The sequence below is a fragment of the Opisthocomus hoazin genome, chromosome 7 (assembly GCF_030867145.1).
Source record: "Opisthocomus hoazin isolate bOpiHoa1 chromosome 7, bOpiHoa1.hap1, whole genome shotgun sequence".
NCBI lineage: Eukaryota > Metazoa > Chordata > Aves > Opisthocomiformes > Opisthocomidae > Opisthocomus > Opisthocomus hoazin.
In genome coordinates, this window is record NC_134420.1 from 57,905,276 (window position 1) to 57,929,068 (window position 23,793).

The 23,793-nt window shown below is 39.5% G+C and overlaps 1 protein-coding gene across 6 annotated transcripts in view; it reads right to left on the minus strand.

Annotated features, from left to right (window-relative positions):
- Positions 1–9,891: 9,891 nt before the first annotated feature.
- The window catches only part of DICER1 (dicer 1, ribonuclease III), a 73,999-nt gene continuing 60,097 nt past the window's right edge, over positions 9,892–23,793 (minus strand). For all 6 annotated transcript variants that reach the window (XM_075426346.1, XM_075426347.1, XM_075426343.1 and 3 more), the window contains 5 exons: positions 20,148–21,030; positions 17,830–18,098; positions 15,088–15,250; positions 14,928–15,003; positions 9,892–14,636 (listed from right to left, as the gene is read on the minus strand). In XM_075426346.1, coding sequence (XP_075282461.1) covers positions 14,471–14,636; positions 14,928–15,003; positions 15,088–15,250; positions 17,830–18,098; positions 20,148–21,030 — 1,557 coding nt within the window. In that variant the 3' untranslated portion in view covers positions 9,892–14,470. The remainder of the gene's footprint in view (positions 14,637–14,927; positions 15,004–15,087; positions 15,251–17,829; positions 18,099–20,147; positions 21,031–23,793) is intronic.

Genomic DNA, 23,793 nt, shown 5'->3' on the forward strand with positions numbered 1-23,793 from the left:
AGCTGCAAAGCTGTAGCTTACGGAGACAGGCTGCAAGTCCAGTGTAAGTGTAAATGGCAAATTAGTGCTCACAAGTAGAAACCGTGACATGAACACAGAAGTGGTATTGGGAGTGAGGTCACAAAGACAGTAGTGGAACCAGAAGACAAGTCCATCAGCTTTGACAGTTCCAGAACGGCTTCAAAAAGCATGCTTTGTGCTGATAAATATGTTTCCACTCAAGACTAAAATGCAAAGTCTCACAGACCTGCTTTTCTGTTGAGCTCTCCCTCAAGAACAACAACAGAAAGTTCCACCTATGCCAATGATCTACTCAATTAGATTTTACTTCAATATGTGTTAAGAGATTGGAACAAGATTTTAAACAAATGTTTACCCCAAAAAAAAGCCTTAACAGACTCAAACCTATATTCACCATGGGTATACATAATCTGAATAATAATAATAGTAATAATAATAAAAAACCTCTGGGACATACTGTGAACATCGGATTGGCTACAAGCTTTACTGCATGGAAAACTTCCCGGCAGGTGGTTGTAATCCTTCTAGAAAGGATCAAGGCTGGATCAGCAGTGCCTCGGGAGGTTAGGTGCCCATCTCTTATTGGATTTACACCGTGATAATCTAAGAACAATACTGTTGCTTCTTGGGTTACTTCATTAAAAAGCTGAAATTTTGATTCACGGTGCCATGTCTAATCTAAGAATTTGGCTTGCAGTCAGTTCATTTTCTGGGTTTATCAACAGTAAATGACCATTTCCTTCGATTTTTACAAAGCTTACTGTTTCTTCCTGGGCATTGCACTCTCTCTTCATGCTAAAACGCATATTTAATTTTTCAGGAACATTATGTTCTGGAAGATGTTTTTCAAAGGGCAATAAAAAAAAAAATCCCCCCCCCAAAGGGTTTTCTTTTGTCAAATATAATTTGTACCCATGTAAGATTCATTCCTTAAAATAAATATTGAAACCTCAGAGAAAACCTTTGTGCGGGATTTGCAAAGGAAAAAGTGCCGTGTAAATGGGAGCGGTGGTTTTCTGCGGCCCGAGCCCCGCTGGTATCCTCAGCAAACAGAGCAGCAGACCAGGGTTTTTACTGGCCTCTGTTGTGTCTGTTGAACTGTTGCTCCGTCTTTAGTGAAATCTCAAGCAACAGAAATCCTCTATTAAAACCACCTGCACGGCTTTGTCAGCTGAGCTCCGTGCTGTCAAGTAACTTAGCTTCTTAAGCCAATACAAGTCATTAAGAAGAAGGTGAATTAGAGATTTAGACGTTGCCGATAGTAACTATCTCTGATCAATTGATATCTTCCTCTGATAAAGTGGTGCTCCACGGCCGACCCCCTCCCCTGCCTCATCCGCGCAGACCCCGACCACTGGATCTAATTACGGGTGAGGAACACCAGGCCCTCGTCAGCGCTGAAAGGCCATCAGTAGGCCTATCCATTAATAACTCTCCTGTGCGCTGTACATTGTAATTGTCAGACTGCAATTTACAGTAATCCTCCAATGCAAAAACTTAAATAGCTGCAGCTGATTTGAAATTCATACAACCAGTTGAAAGAGAGAAAAACAAGATGCACGGGTTAAAAGGCCAAATTGTGCAAGTGTGTGCGCTGAGTGACAGACATTTTAGTACTAGCCTGGGACCATATTTTAAAAGGTCACTGAAAACTTTTGGCTTGGGCCCTCTGACAAACAATGAACTTTCCATATATTTATTTGCCATCTCTTTGTTTTTACAGCAAGCAGAATAAATGAGTTAAATGACGTTGTGCGGGTCTGCACATTGTCAGCACAGGTTATAAGTCATTATTAAACTCCATCAAATCAGACCAAACCCGGTCTAGGCAATGAGACTAAAAGTTATTTGCATTCCTTCTGTCATAAAAAATCATATCCCCTTACCCAAGACTTTCGTTTCTTTATTAAATGCAGCCACAAGAGTATTTCAGGTCTGGCAATGTGAGCTTAGGAAAACCTACTCTGTATAACTCAGTGTAACAGCTTAGAACCGATTCCACTAAAATGTCCCAGTTGAGTGTATCTGGGCACTCAATCAAGACACACATATTACTTTTAAATAAGATTAGCCTTTATATTTTGCTGCTTAAGTTAAAACTTTTCATGTCATTCTCTCATTTTATGTAAACTCCAGCATAACTCTGTTTTAGAGAATACTTCAAACAAATTAAAACCCTCAACTCGAACGTGTCTAGCAAAACTTGCCTAATGGCATAGCAAGCTGTTTGGTGACACTAAAACACTTTTAAATAAGATGAATTTTCCCTGCGTTGCCCTGGCTTTGTAATTACCACTGCTGAGCAGCATACGCCTTTGGTTACAATGGCAAAAGCAGCGGCTTGCGCTCTGAAATTCATTTGACAAATAACTTACAAGTGACCTGCAACATCTGTTTAAAAAATTGTCCTTTGGTATCTGCCTCAAGTCGAGTTCAGCATTAATTATGAAACGCAAACATATCATCCGGGGCCAAGGGCAGCTTTTACACGTACACAAGGCATGGCGCGGGAAGGGGGCTGGGCTGCAAACACCGTCCTTATGCCAGTCAAGTGGAAAGAAAATGTTTAAGCAAACCTCCATCCGAGCTACCAGCCTGTAACATCGCACTAGTGAGATCCAGCTACGCTCAGTGATGCTGAGCTCCCGGGCGCTCAGGAAGGCACGAGCTGCGGTGGGACGGGGCTTGGAGAGGCAGGTGGTGATGCACAGGACCTCCAGCCACCCTGACCATCAGCACAACACCTCTGCCACCCGGCCCCAAGCCTCGCTCGTCTGGGAGATGCCACCAAGGGCTACAGAGGTGCTTAAGTCACAGCAAACTCCCCAGAGCTGCAAAGACCTACGTGAAAAGCAAAGCACACACCTCAAAGAAGACTGACGATACGCTTTAATAAAACTAATGACAGCCCAATTTACGCTCACAAAATCCTACAGCAGTGGAGAAGTTGTGTTCTTCAGTCGCTAAGTCTTAAAACCTCTTCCTGGCCCTACCTCTGGATAGTTTACTCCTGTGCTGCTTGGTGTAACCTTAGCTCAGGACGAGATTCAGCTCATAGTAAAAAAGCAGATGGAAGAGTGAAATAGAGCACTTCTTCAGAAAGAAGAAACCTTTTTTCAAGGTCTTATAAGTCTTTTTTACGTGGACGTCAGTAAAAAATAAAAATAAGAAATTCCGACCCTATGTAATCCTGAATTACGTTATTTTGGATCTGATTTAAAAACTATCCAGCAAGGTTTGATTCAAATAACATGTGCAGTACAGGTATCCCTTCACATCAATAAATATTAATAGCATAACTATTGAATATAAACTTTTAGAGAACTTTTTCATTATTGCCATCAAAATAAATGGCTTCTAAGCTATATGGAAGCACATGTAAAATACAGTTGGACAATACCGAAACTATTGCTTTCTGCAGCTTTAAAAGATATTTGCTCGTAAGAGATCAAAGACAGATCTAAAAGTTTGCTTCTGCAGATCTCTTTTCTCCGTGCTGTTTTTTTCATTTACCTGCTTATTCAGGAACTTCATCAGCAGTCAGGCTCAGCCATCAAGTGATAACATTTCTGCAGCTAATTGTGGCATATTGGAGTCTAGTATGGAATATTATTAAATTGTCCTATAATTCACGTTTCGTGTGAAAAACTTGGACTTGAAAAACACCTGCCCAAACAATTCATAAACACACTGCCCAGCAAATACCTATGGTAATTCACTGGATTTACAACCGTCATATTTTATTAAACATACAGTATCAAAATTTATCACCCATTACACATATTCCTGTTTTAATAATATCTTGTACTTGTACAATAGCACCTTCTCTCCCAAAGGGTCCTGAAGCACTTTAAAATCATACATACAGGAATTGCTTCATTCGCTGTGGAAATACAGCTGCCTTTGGGGTGGAGCAGGGGTTAGGGGAGGAGAGTAATTGTGCACAGCGGTTATAAACACCGACAGTCAAGAGAGATGGTCAGGGACGAGAGCAGAGAAAATTATACCGAAGTCTCAGGAGCGTAATATAAAAGGCATAACCGCAGTTGCAGGCGAGGGAGGTGCGTAGGCGGCCGTGGCAGGACAGTCATGGTGCCGATTTGGGGTACCCTTGCAGTAACCATCCCCGGCGAGCGGTCCCAGCCACAGGGCCAAGCCACAGCCCATGGCTCCAGACCTCAGGCAGTGGGTCGGGAACGGGATGAGCCTCCCCGTGGTGCAGCCCCCAGGGAGTCGAGCCACAGGCTTGAAGGCTCCATCTCCAGTATTCACCACACTGCATTGCTCAGATTCCCCACTGATAATCCCAGCTGCGTGTCCAGAAAACTGCGGGACAATGGGAGTCCACTGACAAGAGACCTCTCTGAAATTGTCCAAAAATAAAGAAACATTAGAGAAAAAATCAGGCAGGTGCATGGATTTATGGGTAGGCTGTTGACCCTGTTCAAACTCGGCCATCAAAGAGTGCTGTTACGTGCACTGTTGAAAAATGTTTGTGTTCCTCAGTGGACTGCAATTGCAGCTTCATCTGCTTCTTCATACTTGCTGTAATTGTCAAAGAAGTCTCCTGCGGCTTCACGTCAGCCCCAGATCTCTCCAGCCTGGTCTCGCTCAGGACTTTCTCAGAACCTTTTTGATCATAGCGAGGAATCAACTTTTGAACATCAGGTTAGATTTAGCTTTACAAGAAAATCAGTCGAAAGCTTAAAACTGTCACCTGAAAATCACCACCGATGGGCTTACTCCTTCTGATGGGTTAGACTTCAACCAGACAGCTGAAACCCTAAGCTGCAATTGCCTCTCTCTAGTTTAAGACACGGTGTCTTGATGAAGGCTCAGGGCACAGATGCTTTTTCATAAAAGACAGAAGACTGTGCCAGTGTAGGGGATGTGCAAACGTAGCTCTCCGTGCGAGCAATCACGAGGTGACAAACAGCAGGGGATTTTAAGCCAAGTGATGCCAGAAGGCCACAACTACGGCCTTATCTCTAACAGCGAAACTGGTTTCCTACCCACCAGACACCACCCTTCAGTGCCTGCTGTCTGTGGCATGGCTGGCACGGAAAACATACCTTTACTGTTGGCACAGTGGACACACCACGCTGCTTCTCACCGCAAGCCTGCTTTGGATGCAAGGCAGAGTTTTCCCTATCGCAGTTAAGCCACAGAGTCCTCGCAGGGGTGACATGCAAAGAGCCACAAACTCTAGACTGTTGCAGGAGAAGGCAGCTTTGAGGGCAAGAACCTGGACTGCAGGACTTGTTTTGGATCTTAGAGGACTTGAGGCTTAAAGTTTACTGGAAGTGGAGAAAACTGGTAAGTCACTTCTGCAGTACCTGGTGGCCAATCTCGACCTTCAGTTGGTCTCTCCTTCTCAGTCCCTCCCACACATCCCTTAAAACCTGATGCTGGAATAAGTGAACTTTGACTCTGCACGTTTCCACCATCACCCAGCCCTCTTCCACGATGCTCACCCCTTCCTGGGGAGCTGATATAAGAGCGGAGCTGCCCAGGTCTGTTCCCTTTCCTCTCTGTATTAGAAGTGTCTGTGAATCTCAGCATTTCTTCCAAAATATTTCCAGCCTACAACTTTCTTTATTTGTCGCTACATCTCAGGTACTTATGCAGGTCCCCCATCACTCCTCGCCTCAGTCACTGCAATTTCTGGGATTTTCTGACACATGTCAACACACCACATCCTATACAAAAGGCAGCTGCTATGTATCTAGCATAGATTATATACTCATGGTTAGTTTAGTTCCTGCAGCCATAGGCTCTGTTGCTATTTATTTAGCTGCTGCATGAAGTAACCCTTCACCTTAAACTGCCAGTAAACCAACGTTACAATAATCTTCCACGGAGGCTGCTGTGTGGTTATTCCACACCAATTTAGTGGCTTGCAACCAAATGTTAAGTAAAACAAGGAACACGCCTGAGAAGCACACGCACAAGGACGTGTGCTGGATGCAGCTGTGCGGGGCAGGCCAGGAAGGTCCGAGCTGCCTCCTCCTCCGCCTGGCTTGGGCTGCCAGGGACAGCGGTGCTCCGCAGGAACCCAGCCCTCCACGGCAGGTTGCTCACTGCACCAACCCTTCCAGCCGAGAGACTCCACGGAGAGGGCAACTTTTTAAAGACCAGCAAAGGCGTTTGGTCCAGGAAAAATATGGTTATTACATCTTCCACAGATCCCTTCCCATCTCCACGACCAGCAACTTCAACCTCGCCACTGAGGATGAAAAGGTCCTGGGAGATTTTGCCCTTGTCTTCAGCGAGCTTTTTGCTGGCACTGCCCTGCACAGCAGCCAGTTGGCGAGACAGGCAGCACGGCTGCCAGTGCCATGCTTGTTTGTATAACAAGATCTCCTTTGCCTGGAGCACATGTACTATGCAAAGCTGGGAGGAAGGTGATGAGTGTTTCTGGCAGGAACACAATGCCCTGCTATTCCAGCTAGAATCACCTTGAAAGCAATAATTTCTTAACTTAAAATTGGTGCTGTAAAATACTATTCATTGCTATAGATGTGTGAGAAAAAGGCAGATCTTAGCTATCAAGTCAGCGAGGCTTGACCGAATGCATGGAGGATTTTGTTCTGACACCACGGTCTTGCCTTAATTCATGTGACTGGAGAGTGAGTACAAGGCAGCAAAAATGGCTGGTGCAGACAGCTGTGGTACAAGAACATGGAAGCAGATGTCTATGTGTAACATCTGTGTTCACTGACACTTGTGCTAATGCTAGTAGTTGTGCAACAAGCCACTCATACAACCATAGCACTGCTCTATGTTACTTAGATTCTCCTTTATAAAACAAAGTTAAAAACCTTACCCAAAAACTGATGGCAAAGTGCCACTCCAGTACTTCTGTGATAACTACTTTCTTAAAGGAATATAGAGTTGAAGACTGGACTGGTGATCCTGCAAGCCCCTCCTGTAGCTCAGTGCTTCAGAGTTAGGAAAGGAAGTCTGCAAACTTAGCACCACTTTATTACAAACGCTGGAACAGCTGCAACAGTTGGTATTCACTGCCCCGCTCCAGGCCAAGTGGTAGTAAAGAAGGGATCATCCTCACCTCGGCAAGAGGTGAGCGCGACCCTGGAGTAACTAGTGACTCCCTGGCCATGCTGCAGCGCAGTGAAATTTCCTCTTCTCCTCACCCCATCGCTATCCCTGAACGAACATTTCCAGCTTCAAGCTGCAGTGCGGGATCCAACTCCTCAGGTGCGTGCCAGCCCTGGGTGGGGAGGAAGGGACCTCTCTCATTCAACTCACCTCGAGTTTAAAGGGTGATCTAAGGGCTGGGAAAGTGAAGGGTGCCCGGCGCCTGCTGACGTGGCTCCACCGAACACAGAAGAAACAGGTGGGAGTAGCCCAGATGTGACCGCCTGCAGAGCGCGCACCTGAAGTTAGCTGAAGTATCCTAGATGTTAATAAAAGCTGTGAGGAAGATTGCCCTCGTTCCTCCCCTCTAAATCTTACCCACCCGGCAAAAGAAAATGGAGCAAGCAGCTGGATATTCACCACAATAAGTGGACTACCTCAAGAGTAGGTAGCTGGCAAAGGTGCCACCCTTTTTACTTAAGAGTCTCAAAAATAGAAGCAAACCAGAAGAGGCTGCCTTTGCACATCACTGCATTTCTCAGCTTTTACTTGACATCTGGAATTTACACTTATTATACCTGTAGGACTTCTGTGTTAAGTTCAAATGCACACAAATTACAGACCTGAAGTGGATGTCTTCCCAGTGACTTCAGTGGGAGCTGGACAGGAACCCAAAACTACAGGAAATTTTCAAGTTAACAGATGAAAATTACTTCAATTTAAGAGTTAGCATGAGGCTTCCAATGAAACATATATAAAAAAGTAATGCTAAAAAAAGAAAGAAAGAATATAAGCCAGGTAAGTGGAGCTGGTTAAGCTGCAAAGTAAATGATACTGTTTTCGTAACATAAGGAAGGTCCTTGGTTATTTTACTCAGCAAAATGAAAGAACATAATCACAGCTAAAAGAAAAATAAAACCCACTTACATGTCAATACTGCCTGTGTCCACTGACATGGGATTTCCTCTAAGGACCAGATCCTGCACCTGGACTCTAGCAGAAGCGTTAAGGAAGCCCAGCTAAGCACCCATCTCCTCCTGTTTCTGGACTTGAAGTCACGATTAGCTTTGTTACTACCTCCTTTCAGGGCAAGCATATTCAAAAACTTCTTCCCCTCAGTTTTCAAATTCCTTTTTCTGTATGGTTTTACTTAAGAAGAATAGCAGCTACCCAAATACCCACCTTAGCTCTACTGATGCCATCATGAAACATGTTTATTCTTAGAAAAAGAAGATGAGAAACCAGTATCTGTAAACTCTTTGTCAGGCAGACATAGAGAAGTATTCTCTTTCCAACTCCTGTAGAGTGGCTGTGGAGGGTTGTCAGGATGACAAACGGCAACTATCCTGAAAATTTGTGTCTTAATGTTACAGCTTTACTGGAGTTAATTATTCCTCTTTTTAAGTCAAGCCTGATGTTCCTTCGAGGGGCAGGAAGAACCCAGTCCTTGATGCATTCTGAGCAGCTTCAAAAAGCTAAGAGGATCTTTATTTTATGCTATGCAGTTTCAGCACCATTGCTAACAAGCTGTACTCAAAATCTACAGTTAAGTAGGTGATGTACCCATACCGGCAAAAAATGCAGTCACCTGCCTTTGAAGCAGGACCTTTACTGATTTTACACTTTGACTTTCTGGGGAACTTTGGATGCTTTTGAGACTCGTTTAGACAGCCATCCCTCATCCCATGTCTCCTCAATGAACAAGAAGATAACGTCTTCTTCAACCATTTTTTTATTAAATTAGTATTTTCAGGTCTGTTTTCCTGTAGAAAATTTTGAGACAGAAATTTTTCTGATGTGACCCATTTGCTACCACTTGGGGGGTGGGGCTGTGTTGTCATCCCTTACTACGGCTTACTCACCTACACACTGGAGCTTAGAGGGCCTTATCCACCAGTGCCACCAGCGTCAGGGTGGAACCTAGAGGGGGAACAAAGAGCTGGAAAGCCACAGAAGATCCAGAAGGCTCCTCAGGATCCTCAGTCAAGAATTGCTTGCTTCGTTATGGCTGAGACTAGGAACAAACCAACATTGCTGAAAGACCCAGGCGATCTGGCCCTCCTTCAGGCCCCAGAAACAGGCAGCACCACGCCTGCCAGCAGCCTGGCAGGCTTTTCTCTACAACCTGAGAAAAAAGGTGCAGCAGAAGTTGCCCACTGCAGATGCCAAGAAACTGGCTGCTGCACTGGGACATTTTCAAAAGAGGAAGACTCCTGGTCTTTGACTGGCAGGTCTGCCTCGTCTCCGTAAACCAGACACGACAGCGGTGTGCCAGTCCAAACGCTCTGCAAACATCCTTTCACTATTCAGGATAACTGAAATACTAAAAGAAAACAAATGGAAAAGATAATTAAAATAAATCTTATTAATGTTGCGACTACTAGCAAACATTCCCATGTTATTCTTAAAACATGTGCTGAACTGTGCAGACTTGGGTTGCTGAACCCTTGTGCTCTGGGGCCTCCCAGCTCCAACAGAAATTTTTTCAGGTATAATGGTCAACACAGAGATCAAATTGTAGCATGTACACCATCATTTTTAACCTGAGTGTCCCTTAAGAGTCTTCACATAGCTACAAAGACAGTTCGTTCATCAGGGGAAGGAGACAAGCAGACCTGTCTTTAAAAAAGGTCAAGAAATAATATTTTCACAAATTATTTTTTTTATTCAGACTGAGACTGAAAAGTAATTTTTTGTGAACTCTAGGAGATTTATGGAAAGACTGAGAGGAACTAAAAACAAAAGCAAAAAGACAATACAAGGTGAACAGACCATAACTTTATTGGAGATATACTCAGCTACAATTATTACAAAAAACTATTAAAGGTAATTGTGATCCATAAGGTGCAGATTGCAAACTTCTGCAGCATGATTACAGTATGAATGAATTACATTTTATGTCCCTTAAAGACAGCTGCAGCATGTGATGGTAAATATTTTATTGTCCATCAAATTATATTTGTTATTCATTCTACTTGATTTTAACCAATCTTTTCAGTCAAACTATTTACAATAAAAATGCCTGCAATTTCCAATTCTTGTTCACATACATCTTTCTCTCCAACTTGCTGCTGCAGGAAATTCTGAGTGCATCTACAAAGCAATCAAAGTAGTCTGTGGTTGCCATTCAAATAAAAGAGGGAAAAAACGCAAGGACTTTATAGGATAAAATTTATTTTTAAGAAATGCAGTTAGCTTTGACAGAGGTTAATTTTAACTGCTAGTGGAGTATACTACAATGACCTCTAGATATTTGCTAACATAATTCATATTGAGTTACAGTTGATATTTAGATTACATTTCATGGTTATGAACTGTAGTGTTTTAAGTTTTAAACCTAATAAAAAGTAAAGAAATTAACTTCTTGAAAATCAGAGCAATTGGAAAAGGATCAGTGTCAGTAATTAAGTACCAAAAATCAAAATCCTTCTCACCTCACTCATGTAATAAATACAGGGATTTCCAAGAGAATGTTTTTGTAGGGAACCCCACCCAAAACATACAACCCGAGAATACCGTCAGGTACAGGCAAGCGCAGTATCACAGCAGACCATGATGCCATTTGCCATTTTCAGATTATGTGTGCTGCTGTGATGGGGAACACAAAGATTTCCCTTTCTATACGGATCGATGCATGTAGCATAGTTATGTCATATGCAGCAGCATAAACCCCACATTTTCCAGTTTATGATTCTGTATTTGCTTACAAGGAGGAAAACCCAAACTCTGCAACACATCTATAAGCACAAGATCTTCAGGTATTTAAAAGAATGCAGTTCCACTGATTAAAATGATACCACATCAGTTTGCACTCGCCGAGGATCTGGCACCTCATCCCTGGGCCACCGCTATATTCCTCCCCAGCATGGAAACTGGTTCTTGTCCACGTTCTGTACTCTGCCGTCACGACATACTATTGTGTATGAGACTTAAAAAAATCATAGGCTTTTTTCTGTACAGACTTTAGCAGCATTAAGCTGAACAAACACTTCAGAAGTCGCTACCGGGCACTCAAAGTTCAGACAGAGCAGAGATTTTATTGAGGAGGCTGTCTTCTCGCAAAAACTATATTATATGCATAATATGTTGGTTTGTTCAGAGATAATTACTGGAGTGTCAGAGGTCATTCTAATTTTAAATTACTTCACGTAACAGTAAAATGATGTAGTATAAAAAACAATAGCTTTAAAATACAATCAAGAGTTGTTACACATCTTTGTTGTATTTTCCCACATACAGTAAAAATGCCACAGACATTACAAATGACCTATTTAAGTTGTGCAAGTAAATGACACATTGCAGGCATTACAATTATCTTTTTCAAATTCAGTAAATCAGAACAGCAGCAAGGCCAAACCACATTTTTCCTCTCTGTTAAGCATTTTTTCCTTGAAATGAGGTAAAGCATGGTACCAAGTGCAATGCTTATTTGTGCTACATGAACAGAACAGCGCAAAAAAAGCCATAAAAATAAAAACGCAGCATAGTTAGGAGGACTGTTTAAAGTACAGTATAACAGGACTTAGATAAAAAAAAAAAACAAGGTTCATGCCAACTAACCCCCACACTACTTATGATGAGCTTGTGTGGTTGCTTTTGAAGATGGGTTGCAACAGTCCACTTACACTTGTGCTTATAGCATGTCAAGTGATTTCTATCCCAACCTTCAAATGATCAGATTTAGGTCTATAATAGCATACACTGTCCAATATCAAACTCATATCAACTGTAGGATAAAACACACAGATGTATAACACGGAAACTAATACCAATTTTCTATCTCAAAGGATAAAAAATATTTCAATGAGGTCACACTGGAAAAAGTTACGGCATTTAAAACACATTTAAAAACGCATCAGCAGCAGAAACTACTTTATAGTCAGCCACTACACATTTCAGATTTCCAATTCATAGGCTTTATCTAGTAACAAAGTGATCATTAAACTATTCTGAAACACAGAGCAAGTTCAGTTAATTTTCTTCGCATCAAAACACTCTGTCTGTAGCACTTTACTGCTAACAATTACCTGAAACCCCTGAGAATCTATAACCTTGTAACAAGCAGTAGGAAATTTTAGGCATTCAAAGACTAACTGAAATTTTAGTTTTTCATAATGCAGTTAAAACTACTTAAGACTTTCTAGATGGTCCAATTTTATCTGTCGATGGGTATCTTCGCTAAGACACTTCACTACCACAAAGGAAGAGCTATAACTTAGATTAGTAATTTTTTTTTTTAATAACAGTTAACTTAAAGCGATTTACCTTTGAAAATTTAGACTGCATATTTTTACTGTTCCATCTCATTTACATTTGTTTTATACACATCAACACTTGCAGGTCTTACATTTCCTTGTTATATTTTCTTGACTGAAGTACCAAACAAATGCTAGAATTTATTATAAGCTAGTATTTTAATTCTTGGTCTGACTACTATAACAATGCTGCTTTCAAATACAAGAATGGTCCTTTTTGCAGAATGAAAAATGACTGAGATAGAAAATACATGAACTTTTGAAAACTGTATTTCAGAAAAGCTTAATGTGTACCCCTTGTCACTAAGGCATTTATTTTAGGTTTCTGTTAAGAAAGCAAGAGCTGACAGTTTTTCTTTTGTTTTAGTGTGCATTTGTGAGGAAACGAATAGGGTTTAAAAGCAGGAAATACAGTATTTATTTGTAATTTAATACATAAGACACAGCATCGAGTTCAAACCATTGTGCTGGAAAACGTTAAAACACCTTGCTCTGCTTTCTCAAACTTCAAGCATAATTAACAGGGCAAAATTGCAGCAAACCTCTACTGATATTGGTGGGAATACGAGACCCACAGCTTTTTAAAAAGGTAAATTAAGAGGTATTATAGTTACAGTGCAAAAAATTAAAATTTCAAGCATAATACATAAACATAGCACCAAAACAGAAAAAAACAATGCATGCAAAAAAAGAAGGAAAAGAAAAAAAGAACTGAGGTATTTAAGTGAAGAGTGCCTACAAAAATCTAATTAAAGAAGTATAGGCAAAGCCTAAAAAATAAAAGTATGATTTCCCCCCCACCCCCAGTAGACCAAAACACCAATGAGCTAGTTTCTCTAAATTAAGGACCTAAATCACAGATGTATCAAAAGTACGGCAGTTATATCTCAAACATCAACTTTCATGTTATTTAACAGCACAGCTTTGGTAGATGAAATATGCATGCAACTCTGAAAAGTACAGTAAGAAATTTACGTGGAAATATCTCTAAGTGTAAAGGTGCTCTGTTTGTTAAATACGTAACCAATTGACTATAAAATCTGCAGCATATTTTAGGTGTGATATGTCTAAGGTTATTTTGTTAAGAGTGACAGTTTGCACTGTGCAATTATTCATTACTGTTTCCAGTATTGGAACTATCTAGCTTGCAGGTTTGTGTAAAATTGGAATTTTAGCCAAAGACCATACTTTGTTTATGGTATTAAAAAAACTGTAGACTAACCATCTCCTCAGAATTGTTAAAAATAACCTAATTACATACATATGAATACAATTTCTATTATAATCCTGTAATAAGTCACAGCTATAGTAATGAGTTGTACTGTAAATACAGTGCTGTATCATTGTAAAATGCATAACAAAATGAAGGGAATGTAAAACAGTTTGTTCCAAAAAAGATCAGAAATTAACGATTATTAATGAGGGTTTATTTATTTTTAAGGCAAGAACCTTTTTTTATGCAAGACTGTGTGGCATAAGGAAACTGAAGTTTCCTTCTACCAGTATGCCAGCCATTTCAATTAAAATCTGCCCCTAACAAATAAGTGCAATAATGATTGGGAATGCCATCTTAATGCAAAAAGATGACATGGAGAGGGAAAAAAAAAAAAAAAAGGAGAATACTGGCACACTTATTCTTTCTTATACCCAATCATCCAGTACAGTTTATCAACTGCTTTATGACTGGCACTAGTGCACAGATTGAAGAATTTCAAGATTACTATATATAAATCTAGCAACTGCATTAGGCATAAGCTCCCTGGCCTTCTAACACTAAGCAAAGCTGTACTGACAAGAAAAGTAAACCAAAAAGACCTGACAACGATTATTCTGAACACTTGCTAAATGTCATCATTAAAGCACTCTCGTGATTAAACAAAGCAGAAGTGAGGAAAGAAGACAAGATTGTGTTTGCGCAAAAAACTATAACTACAATTAGTTCCAAAATTTTATACATGTTAAATGTTTTATTATCTATTCTGTTACCAAACAAACTTTAAATTCTGTCTTCCAATTTGTTCCTCTCAACATTTTTAAAAATTTGCTTTATCTTTATGTGTGTTTTTTCCCCATTTTATTTATTTTTAAGAGGAGTCTCAGCTGTTTGGGACCTGAGGTTGATTTGCTTTGAGGCTTCGTAGTGCTCTTCTTGCAGCTGCAGATTTGGCAATCCTGTAGCTTCTGCCAACACCTTTAAACTTTCCCTTTCCTACAACTTCCACTGTTACTCTGACCTTTCCATCGTAAGTTCTTTCTGCAGGACTGCAAAAATATACACAAGAATTACTTACTGCCTAGGCGAGTTAGTGTGAAATAAGAGACTTACATTCTTCTTTCTATAGAAGTTAAAGCAATATAGTTAAACAGAAATCATTACTTTTCTCAGAAAGTTATGCAAGGAAAAAAAAAATCAGTGAATATAACGATCATGCTAGCTGCTTAGTGCAAAAGAAATTAAAACTAATTTGTGACACTAAAAAATTCTCAGTAGTTTATGAAGCACAGCTTAAAAACATTTTTTGGCAGCGTGTACCAGAGGAAGTGTATTCTTACCTAAATTTGGCTGTCTCTGGTTCCATCTCCAGCAGCTCACGCACTGGGGAACGGGGCACATTAGCAGAAAATTTTTCTAATTGGAAAAAAACAAATTAGCTTTGTTCTCGTCATAGCAGATGGCACTTAATCACTAATTTTTTTTGAAAGCTGACAATACCTATTAATGGCCTCATCATCGGATAGTACACTTGCCAAACCATTTCCAAAGACATTCCACTATCCATATAAATGGCACCAGCAAGGGACTCAAATATATCCCCCATGGCCTTTGGTACTTCAATGTCTTCCTCTTTTTCTTCATCTTCTTCAGATCTTCTGAGCTGTTTGCAATTAAAAAAAGCCAGAGGGTGGGGAAGACAGAAGGGAAGGAGAAAAAAAAGAGAGAAACTAAGAAACAATTGCTTCTTTAAAAATAAACCAAAGATCTTCAGAAATGTAAGCTCTCTTATATCCTATCCTGAGCTGCTTCTTTTAAGTTCTTCATTGACAACTTTCCACAGTGAAATTGTTCTTTTATTCCCCAATGAAACCAAGTTGCTGGACATATCATTTTTCAAAAGTGAAAAAAAACATCCCGAACACCACTGTGTACAGAGACCTTATATGCTTTTTGAATTCCTCCTGTAATAATTCTGAGGATTTCGCCATGGGTCTGTTTTTTCCAATAAGAAACAGACCTGGCTCTATCAGTCAATACCAGAAAGCTACTCACAACAAAGGAAGAGTTCATACATTAAACATCTCCTAGGAGGAGACTTTAAAATCTGTAAATCCAATCTCTGGACAAAATTCAGCTGTACCTCTCCTTACGACATTTACCCCAGAAGACAAGCATGAAACAAGCATTATTAAAATAATCCATTAATAACTGATAACCAGCAACATCAGACTGAACTAACAGGCACACTCAGGTATTTTCTAAACGTAGCAGGCAGTGTTTTCTTCTATGCTGATGACTTAAGACAATAGTCTATTCTCATTAAAACTAAAATTCTGGTATAGGTCTTAAAGGTCTTGAGTTAATCTAATCCTTTCCTAAAAATACCTCAAATACAAAAATGTACATTCACCTGAGTCCAAACAAAGTAACCTGAAACCAAAGTTTTTGACCATTACTCTCCTCTGCCTAAAGAGAAATAAATTTCTGTCAGTCTTTTCCCACAGCAGCTACCCTCTCACTCCATCTGGCCCCTATTTGGGGTTTAAAACCCGATTCAGTCCTCTTAAGAGTCACCATAATACTTCATAAACGAGTTCCACCCAATATTTCTACCTAAAATAAATCAAACAAGAAGTCAGACCTGATGTGTACACACTCCAAACTGGAATTTTGATGTTAAAAACAAATTCAACTGTTTTGAATAGCATATTTCATACCAAGTGCAAATTGAAGCACTTTTGAATTACACTGAAATAACAGAAAGAGAGAGAAACTAAGAGCTATAAGGCAAGGGACAACAGATGTTTCAGAAGTGAGATTTGAAAAAAGAAAAGCAGATGACGTGGAGACACACATGGAAACCAGTCTAGCTGGCATGAACTGCAGAAACAAAGACTCCTGCATTAGCCCTGATGAAATAAGAGTTTCAGTAATTCAGTGCCAGACCAAGATAGGGAGCAGGCGTAGGGAGAGTGAAACAAGAATTTTATTTGAAACAGCTATCACACAACTTGGTTTTGAATTTGGTGGAAGTTTCTAGGCAATCTTTTTGCATATTAGCAAAAAAGGAATAAAGCAAAAAATCACTACTGTGAGCTCTTAAAATAAGTTTTTAGCCTTTTCACTCATACTGTGAAGAAAACAAGACAGATAACAGATAACAGAGTTCTGATTGTTTGAGTAAAATAATTTACATTATCTAAATTTCTTAGTCAATGTTTTCTGAATCCTCCCATGATTTCACCCTGCAACAGAGTGCATGGGCTGTAAACACATACACATTGTATATCACAAAAAAAATTACTAAAGACAAACAGAACATGTTTATTTGGTGTTCAGACAGAACATTTTCTAAGAGATTGGTCACAGTTTTTCAGAAGACAAACTCATAGGGATATCCATTGGGAAACACTTTTAAAGAAAGCATAGTGAGAAAGTCCATCTCTTCCAGCACTCTAATTATAAATGGACTCACAAGGCCCTTGCTCTCACACATTTTCTGAGCAGCTTATCCAAACGAATTAGTTTTAGTCCATTTTCCAGCAAACAGATGTTCATTAGCTTTCCTGCACAGCACAGGTATGATCTGTGTTTGCAGGTATTCAGTTAAACTATTTTTCAAGTGGTTTATTTGAAAGATACATATAATTTTTCCCTGGCTTTCAGAGATAAAGCCTTTAGGAGCATATCAAACACATCTGAGTACAGCGCAATAACACCTGCTCCAGCAGAAATGATCAGAAGAAAAACAGTGGAAATCTGTCAGTGTGCTACATTAAATAACCCCAGCACTGGCCAAGCTAGTATTGTTCATGATGCTGTTGCATGGATATCTTATCCTGAGTCAGCATTATGTGACTTAGTAACTCTTCATCACAATTTTATGGTATAGTAGTGCTATTAATCAGACAGTGAAGAAAGCAAACTAAGTGGTTTTTTTTCCTCCCCCCATGTGGTTCTAAAAACACAAAAGCAAAATAGTGACTGAAATCAAGTGTCACAGAACAATCTAGATTCAAAAACTGGTCTAAATTTAATTCTTTTCTGAATGTTCTTATTGATTTTATACTTCTGAAGATTTTATTTTACTTTGCATATTGCATGCTTTATTACTGGGAGCCTGCTTCTATGGCTGCTGTGTGCCTAAAAGTAAACATTACAAAAATGCGCGTTGTGCTAAGAAATCCAGTGCCATGCCTCAAATCAGATACTGAACACATTTCTTCCACTTCCACTAACCTCAGAATCCATTCCTTGCATTTCATTCTTTTCCATTTGAAACTGCACAAAGTCATCAATAACATGAAACAGTTCAGGAGAGACAGCTTTGAAGTACTTGTGGTAGTCATACTTTACAGCTAATGATGCAAAAATGGTATTATTGACTAGAGCAGATCGTAGGTCAGTAAGAACTCCTGGCGAGTGTTGCCGTGGGTCTTCATAAAGGTGCTTGGTTATGAGGTAGTCCAAAATTGCATCTCCCAGGAATTCTAAGCGCTGGTAACAATCTTAAAGCATTGGAAATAAAAGAACGTACAATAACATAATTAAGTTTAACACATACATTCTTTCCAGGACTTTCTGGATAAGAGGTTTGGTACACTGCCACGTAAATTCCAAACACTAACCCATGCTCAGAGAAGACAATCTGTTTTTCAAAAACAGGTATCTTTGTCTTTAAAGAGATTGCTACTGAATTATTAAAAAAAGAAAGAAAAAACGTAACTTCTATCTAATAATAAAGCCACTTTTGAATCAAATGTTAATTTGTCAGGCTAGCAAAACCCTTGTGTTTATGATCAGTTAATAATCAGTTTATAATCAGTTACTGCTTTTACTCAGGATCTTCACACTGTGTTGAGAAACATCAAAAAAGCAAAACCAAGAGATTCCACCAGCAAGCTTATCTGAAAATGGTAGCAATTAAACCTCCAAAAATTAATATAGAAATCAACATACTAAAAGCAGCGGGAATATACAGTCTAAGATTTTTCATCTAGTTTGCCACACATTTAGATTTCTCAAAAAGCACTGAACAAAGATTCCCATTCAGAATGGGTCTTTAAACTGGAAACTAAAATTACCAAGCCTCTGCTGTTTGGAAAATTGACAGGGGATATGGGAATGGAGAGCTATGGAGGTCTATTTTTAGAATATAAACAAAAGAAAAAAAACCACCTTGAAAGCAAACAGGGATAGGTGGGTAGAGAAGGAAGGAAGACAAAATTATTACAAAAATAACATGAGAGTGAAATGGCTAGTACTACGTTGCTTTTATAGCAACTGAACTCAAGATGCTGCCAGATCTCAACTGCCAGCTACTTACGAGACAAAATTAGAGGTAACAGCAATTCCCAATTGTCTTATTTGGTAAACAGAAATGAAATAAAATGTTTCTGCTACCAACAACATCATTTCATCTAGACACTACGCCTTAAGTCTTCTGTTTGTTAGTGTATATATAGCATGTGTGTATACATATATATAGGAAGGAACCATCTACCTTCTATAAGTTTGTGAAGTATATGTAAATATACGTATGTGGGTAATTTCACCTAGATTGAAAAGCCAAAGGAGCATTTCACTGTTTTGTCAGAACTTTTTCTCAGTGTACTAACATTTCAAAATGACTTATTTCTTTAATTAAAGCAGAGCTTTCCTACTTCTTGGAAAAAGGAAACAATTCACTATGGGGAAAAATTCAGACTGCTGACTGCACAGGAATTTGCCATTCACTTCAAACAGGGTTGAAATTTTACCATGGTTTGTTTTTAATTGAATATTATCATATGAAAATATTTAAAGTTTTAGAATGAATGAATATTAATTAGTATAAGCAAAAGTAATTCAAGAGGATCATAGAAATACAAATTTGTACTGCAGTAACATCTTTTATAACATTAAGCAGTTAACCTGAAATTAATATTTAGTCTGATTTAGTCAATTGCTTCAAACTTTGACTTTAAATATTTATGCAATAAAATGCCTAGACTTAAATTAAGCCTTCCAATTCACAATTTCAAACGGAAGTCTCCATGTTTTTCTATGCTATAGACTATTCAGCTAATAAAAATTGTATAGTCTACTTTCAATCTTCAGAAGTACAGTCAAAGGGTAATATTCTTGGCATTAAATTACGGGACAAATTTGCTAAATATATTTGCAAAACCTGACCATTACTAGAAGTACACCGCAATTTTCCAGAATTCCACAATAACTTATCATTACTTAGTTCTACAGGTTAACTTATTTCAGCTAAGTGAGGATTTCATGTCCTTCATATACAACTAGTGATACAGCAGCAGACATCAAAAGTACTGTGTTCTCAAAACTCTGTTAGGCTTCAGTAAATCTTCTACCTATATCAAGTCAAAATAGAAAAGTATCCCCCTGTAAATAAGTGGCAAAATACTCTTTTCTAAGATTTTGTACTCAGAGGCTCTTGACTTCTTAAAGTACCATGTGGTGTCTAAAAAAGAGACTATGCACGGGAACACAACATATACTGCTTCTCTTACAATACAGGGAAAAAACCTAGTTTCTTTAAGACAACTTACCAGTAATGGTATTATAATGGTATGAGGCATGAGTAAATGCCTGAAGAAGATAAGCCTTGTTCTTAAAACTGTAGTTTATTTTCTTCTCAAAGTTTTCAAAACCAGAAATAAGGTGATTTAGGGTTTTTTCAGCATCTGGGTGATCAAACATACACCTCGGTGGAATCTTCAAACAGCCATACTCCAGGTCTTTATACAAAGAGGGCTCTGAATTAGCTACAGAAGCAGAAACAGAGTTTGGTGAAAGATTTTTCTGCTCACTGTTACAGTTCTCTCTGGCAGCACACAAAGTGCCTTCCCAATCAGTCTTTTTAATTACAGGGAGCACCTTCAGCCCCAACGAACACAGGAAAAGCTGAGCAGCTCTTTCACCACAGCTGGTCAGATAGCAGCCCAACAGGGCCTCCACACAGTCTGCAATGCTTTTGTCAGCAATACACTGCTCTGTATGCAAGTCATATGAGATAGACTGTTTTCCCGCATCAACACCACAGTTTTCTTCTGATGGATTCCAGAAGCCCACTACAAAATCATCCTCTTCAACAGCCTTGCTAGGATCCAGATAGCACATTGCATCCCAAGAGCTATAGTCAAAATCATCAAATTCTGATGAGAACGGAACATTACCCAGGGATGACTTTTTGGGCGCTTTCCATTCATAGTTTGAATCAGTGGTTGAGAAGTGTGAGAGAGAAATTTTCTTCACAAAAGCCCCTGATCCCATTAACATATTATCAATGAATTTGATATGTTCCTGATCATACTCCAGAAAATCATCTTCAAAGTCTGTTTCTTCCTTGGGTAACCTCCACATCAGGTCTTCATCCTCTTCATCATCATCATAATCATCAAGTTTACCATTAGCCAACAAGTTCTCCTTTGTCTATAAAAGAACACAAAAAAATATGGTACTGAAGAGGGCAATGAGAAACAGAAGAGTAAGATTTGAGTAGTGTCTGCTAATAATGACTGATTTTTAAATTAATGTTCCTAATTGTATTGTCTAATCAGATGTACAATACGACCTCAATTAACACTAGCATTCTAAGACTAGAATAACTCTTGGAATACAAAACCTTTATTACTAACCTATAACAGCATATGCTCTACATATAACACATGCTGCATTTCATAGGAACTCGTGCTTACACTTCAATGTGAAGTACATACAATTAATTCTAAACCCACTGAACAACATATATTTGCATGCCAAAGTAAACAAATAATTCTAAATTAACAAATTTATAGCAGTGAAGGAAACCGTTTTGGTTGCATCCTTCTCTCTAGCTGCTGAGGAAGGTTGTTACAAACCTTTAATCAATGTAATTTTGAAGATTCTTTCTATATCCTTCTATGGCAAATACTAAGGTGCTTGCAGGGTTTACTGTAGTCACAATCAGGATAATTTGAGTTTTGTGACACGTAAATGGAAAACACATTCCATGAAATAATTTTAAGAACTTCTTTACCCTAGTCATTCACTAATCATCACTTGAAGCCGCAAAATACATTTATCTACGCTCTCAAACACAGTTGCAAATTAATTCAACCTACTTGGCAAACTAGTAGAAGGCAAGTTTAGTGAATCAGTGTTGGTGATTTTTATACTACAGATGAAAAACAAGAGCCTAATAACAGTTAGCTGGCAAGAATCCAACGCTGATGTGGGTGATAGTCCTGACTGCGTGTGTTAGGGATTCAGTAAGTAATCTTGCTGCTTATTAAGATGTTAGCTATAGACTAATTTTCAGTTGTGTAAGAATTACTAACTTGTACTGTGGTTCTTAATTTTAACAAATACATCATCTCTCCAGTCTGTCATACATTTAATATTACTAGGATTTCAATACAGCAGGTCTGAAAATGGAAAAGACGACAAAAAGGCATACTTCAGTAATACAGGTTTTTATTGCTTGTTTTTGAGTTGAATACTAACATATACATTAAAATCATGAAGTAGGACAACAACTCCATGCAAAGACAACTAGTATTCATAGACTCATAGAATGCTTTGAGTTGTTCCAAGGCCCCCACCATGGGCAGGGACACCTTCCACTAGACCAGGTTGCTCAAAGCCCCATCCAACCTGGCCTTGAACACTTCCAGGGAGGGGGCATCCACAGCTTCTCTGGGTAACCTGTGCCAGTGCCTCACCACCCTCATAGTACAGAACTTCTTTCTTCTATCTAACCTAAACCTACCCTCTTCCATCTTGAAGCCGTCACCCCTTGTCCTGTCACTCTGTGCCCTTGTAAAAAGTCCCTCTCCAGCTTTCTTGTAGACCCCTTTCAGGTACTGGAAGGCTGCTATGAGGTCTCTCTGCAGCCTTCTCTTCTCCAGGCTGAACAGCCCCAACTCTCTCAGCCTTTCCTCATGGGAGAGATGTTCTAGCCCTCTGACCATTTTTGTGGCCTCCTCTGGACCTGCTCCAACAGGTCCATGTCTTTCCTGTGCTGAGGGCTCCAGAGTTGGATGCAGGGCTCCAGGTGGAGTCTCACCAGAGCAGAGCAGAGGGGCAGAATCCCTTCCCTCGACCTGCTGGCCACGCTGCTTTTGATGCAGCCCAGGATACGGTTGGCCTTCTGGGCTGTGAGCGCACATTGGTGGGTCATGTTGAGCTTCTCGGCAACCCTAAGTCCTTCTCCTCAGGGCTGCTCTTAAGCCATTCTCCACTCAGCCTGTATTTGTGCTTGGGATTGCCCTGACCCATGTTTAGGGCCTTGCCCTTAGCCTGGATGGTTTCATCATATCCTTTAACACGCACATATTTATTTAAAGTTTTGGTTTTTTTCAGGCTATACTTCTAGCCTTAACTAATTAAAACAAAAGTTAAAGTTGCCACCAATTTTCTAACACTTACGTACACACCCACAACAGTAAAACTAATGATGTCTCATGTCTTTTCCCTGCTCACTGAGCAAATTGCTATGGATTAATGTAAATTATAAACTGAACACAGATATGCCCAAGCTACACGATGCTGTACAATTTGCTATGGCCCCAATCCAGGAAAGCACTTAAACATACCAGCTAAATGCACAAGTAGTCCTCTTAACATCAAAAGGACTATTCACAGGCTCAACCCAGCATCACTGATGTCAGTGGGAATTCTGCCACTGAATTTGATAGGAGCAACATAAGATTCAAAGTGCTTTTCTGGATTAAGTCCTGAAAGCCAACACCATTTTGAATCAAGTGAAACAGCCTATATTTGTCCTCAATCTATGTATGTCATACTGTAGGTCTCAGCCACTTAATCTTGCAAATCTGTGAACCAGATGATACTACTGGGGACCTCTCTCTTTGGGCCAAATGCACAACTCTAGAGAGGTGTAGATGGCTGGCAGCTGCACTATGCAGCACTTGAAACCATCTAAGGACCAAACGGATCATGATGTTCCTCATCAGGATGGAACAGACATAGGTTTAGCAATGAGAGGAGAGGAGGAAAAAAAAAATGGCTACAGGAATTCATAGTTTAGACACTGCCAAAAGAATTTCTGCTGCTGTAATTACGCATCTCAAATACACACAGTAGAGATATCTGTAACTTTAATTGATGAGAAACAGACAGCAAAATTTTATTTGAAATAGTTGTTTTGGATACTAGTAGCAGTATAATGCTCAAAATAACATTAATTTAACT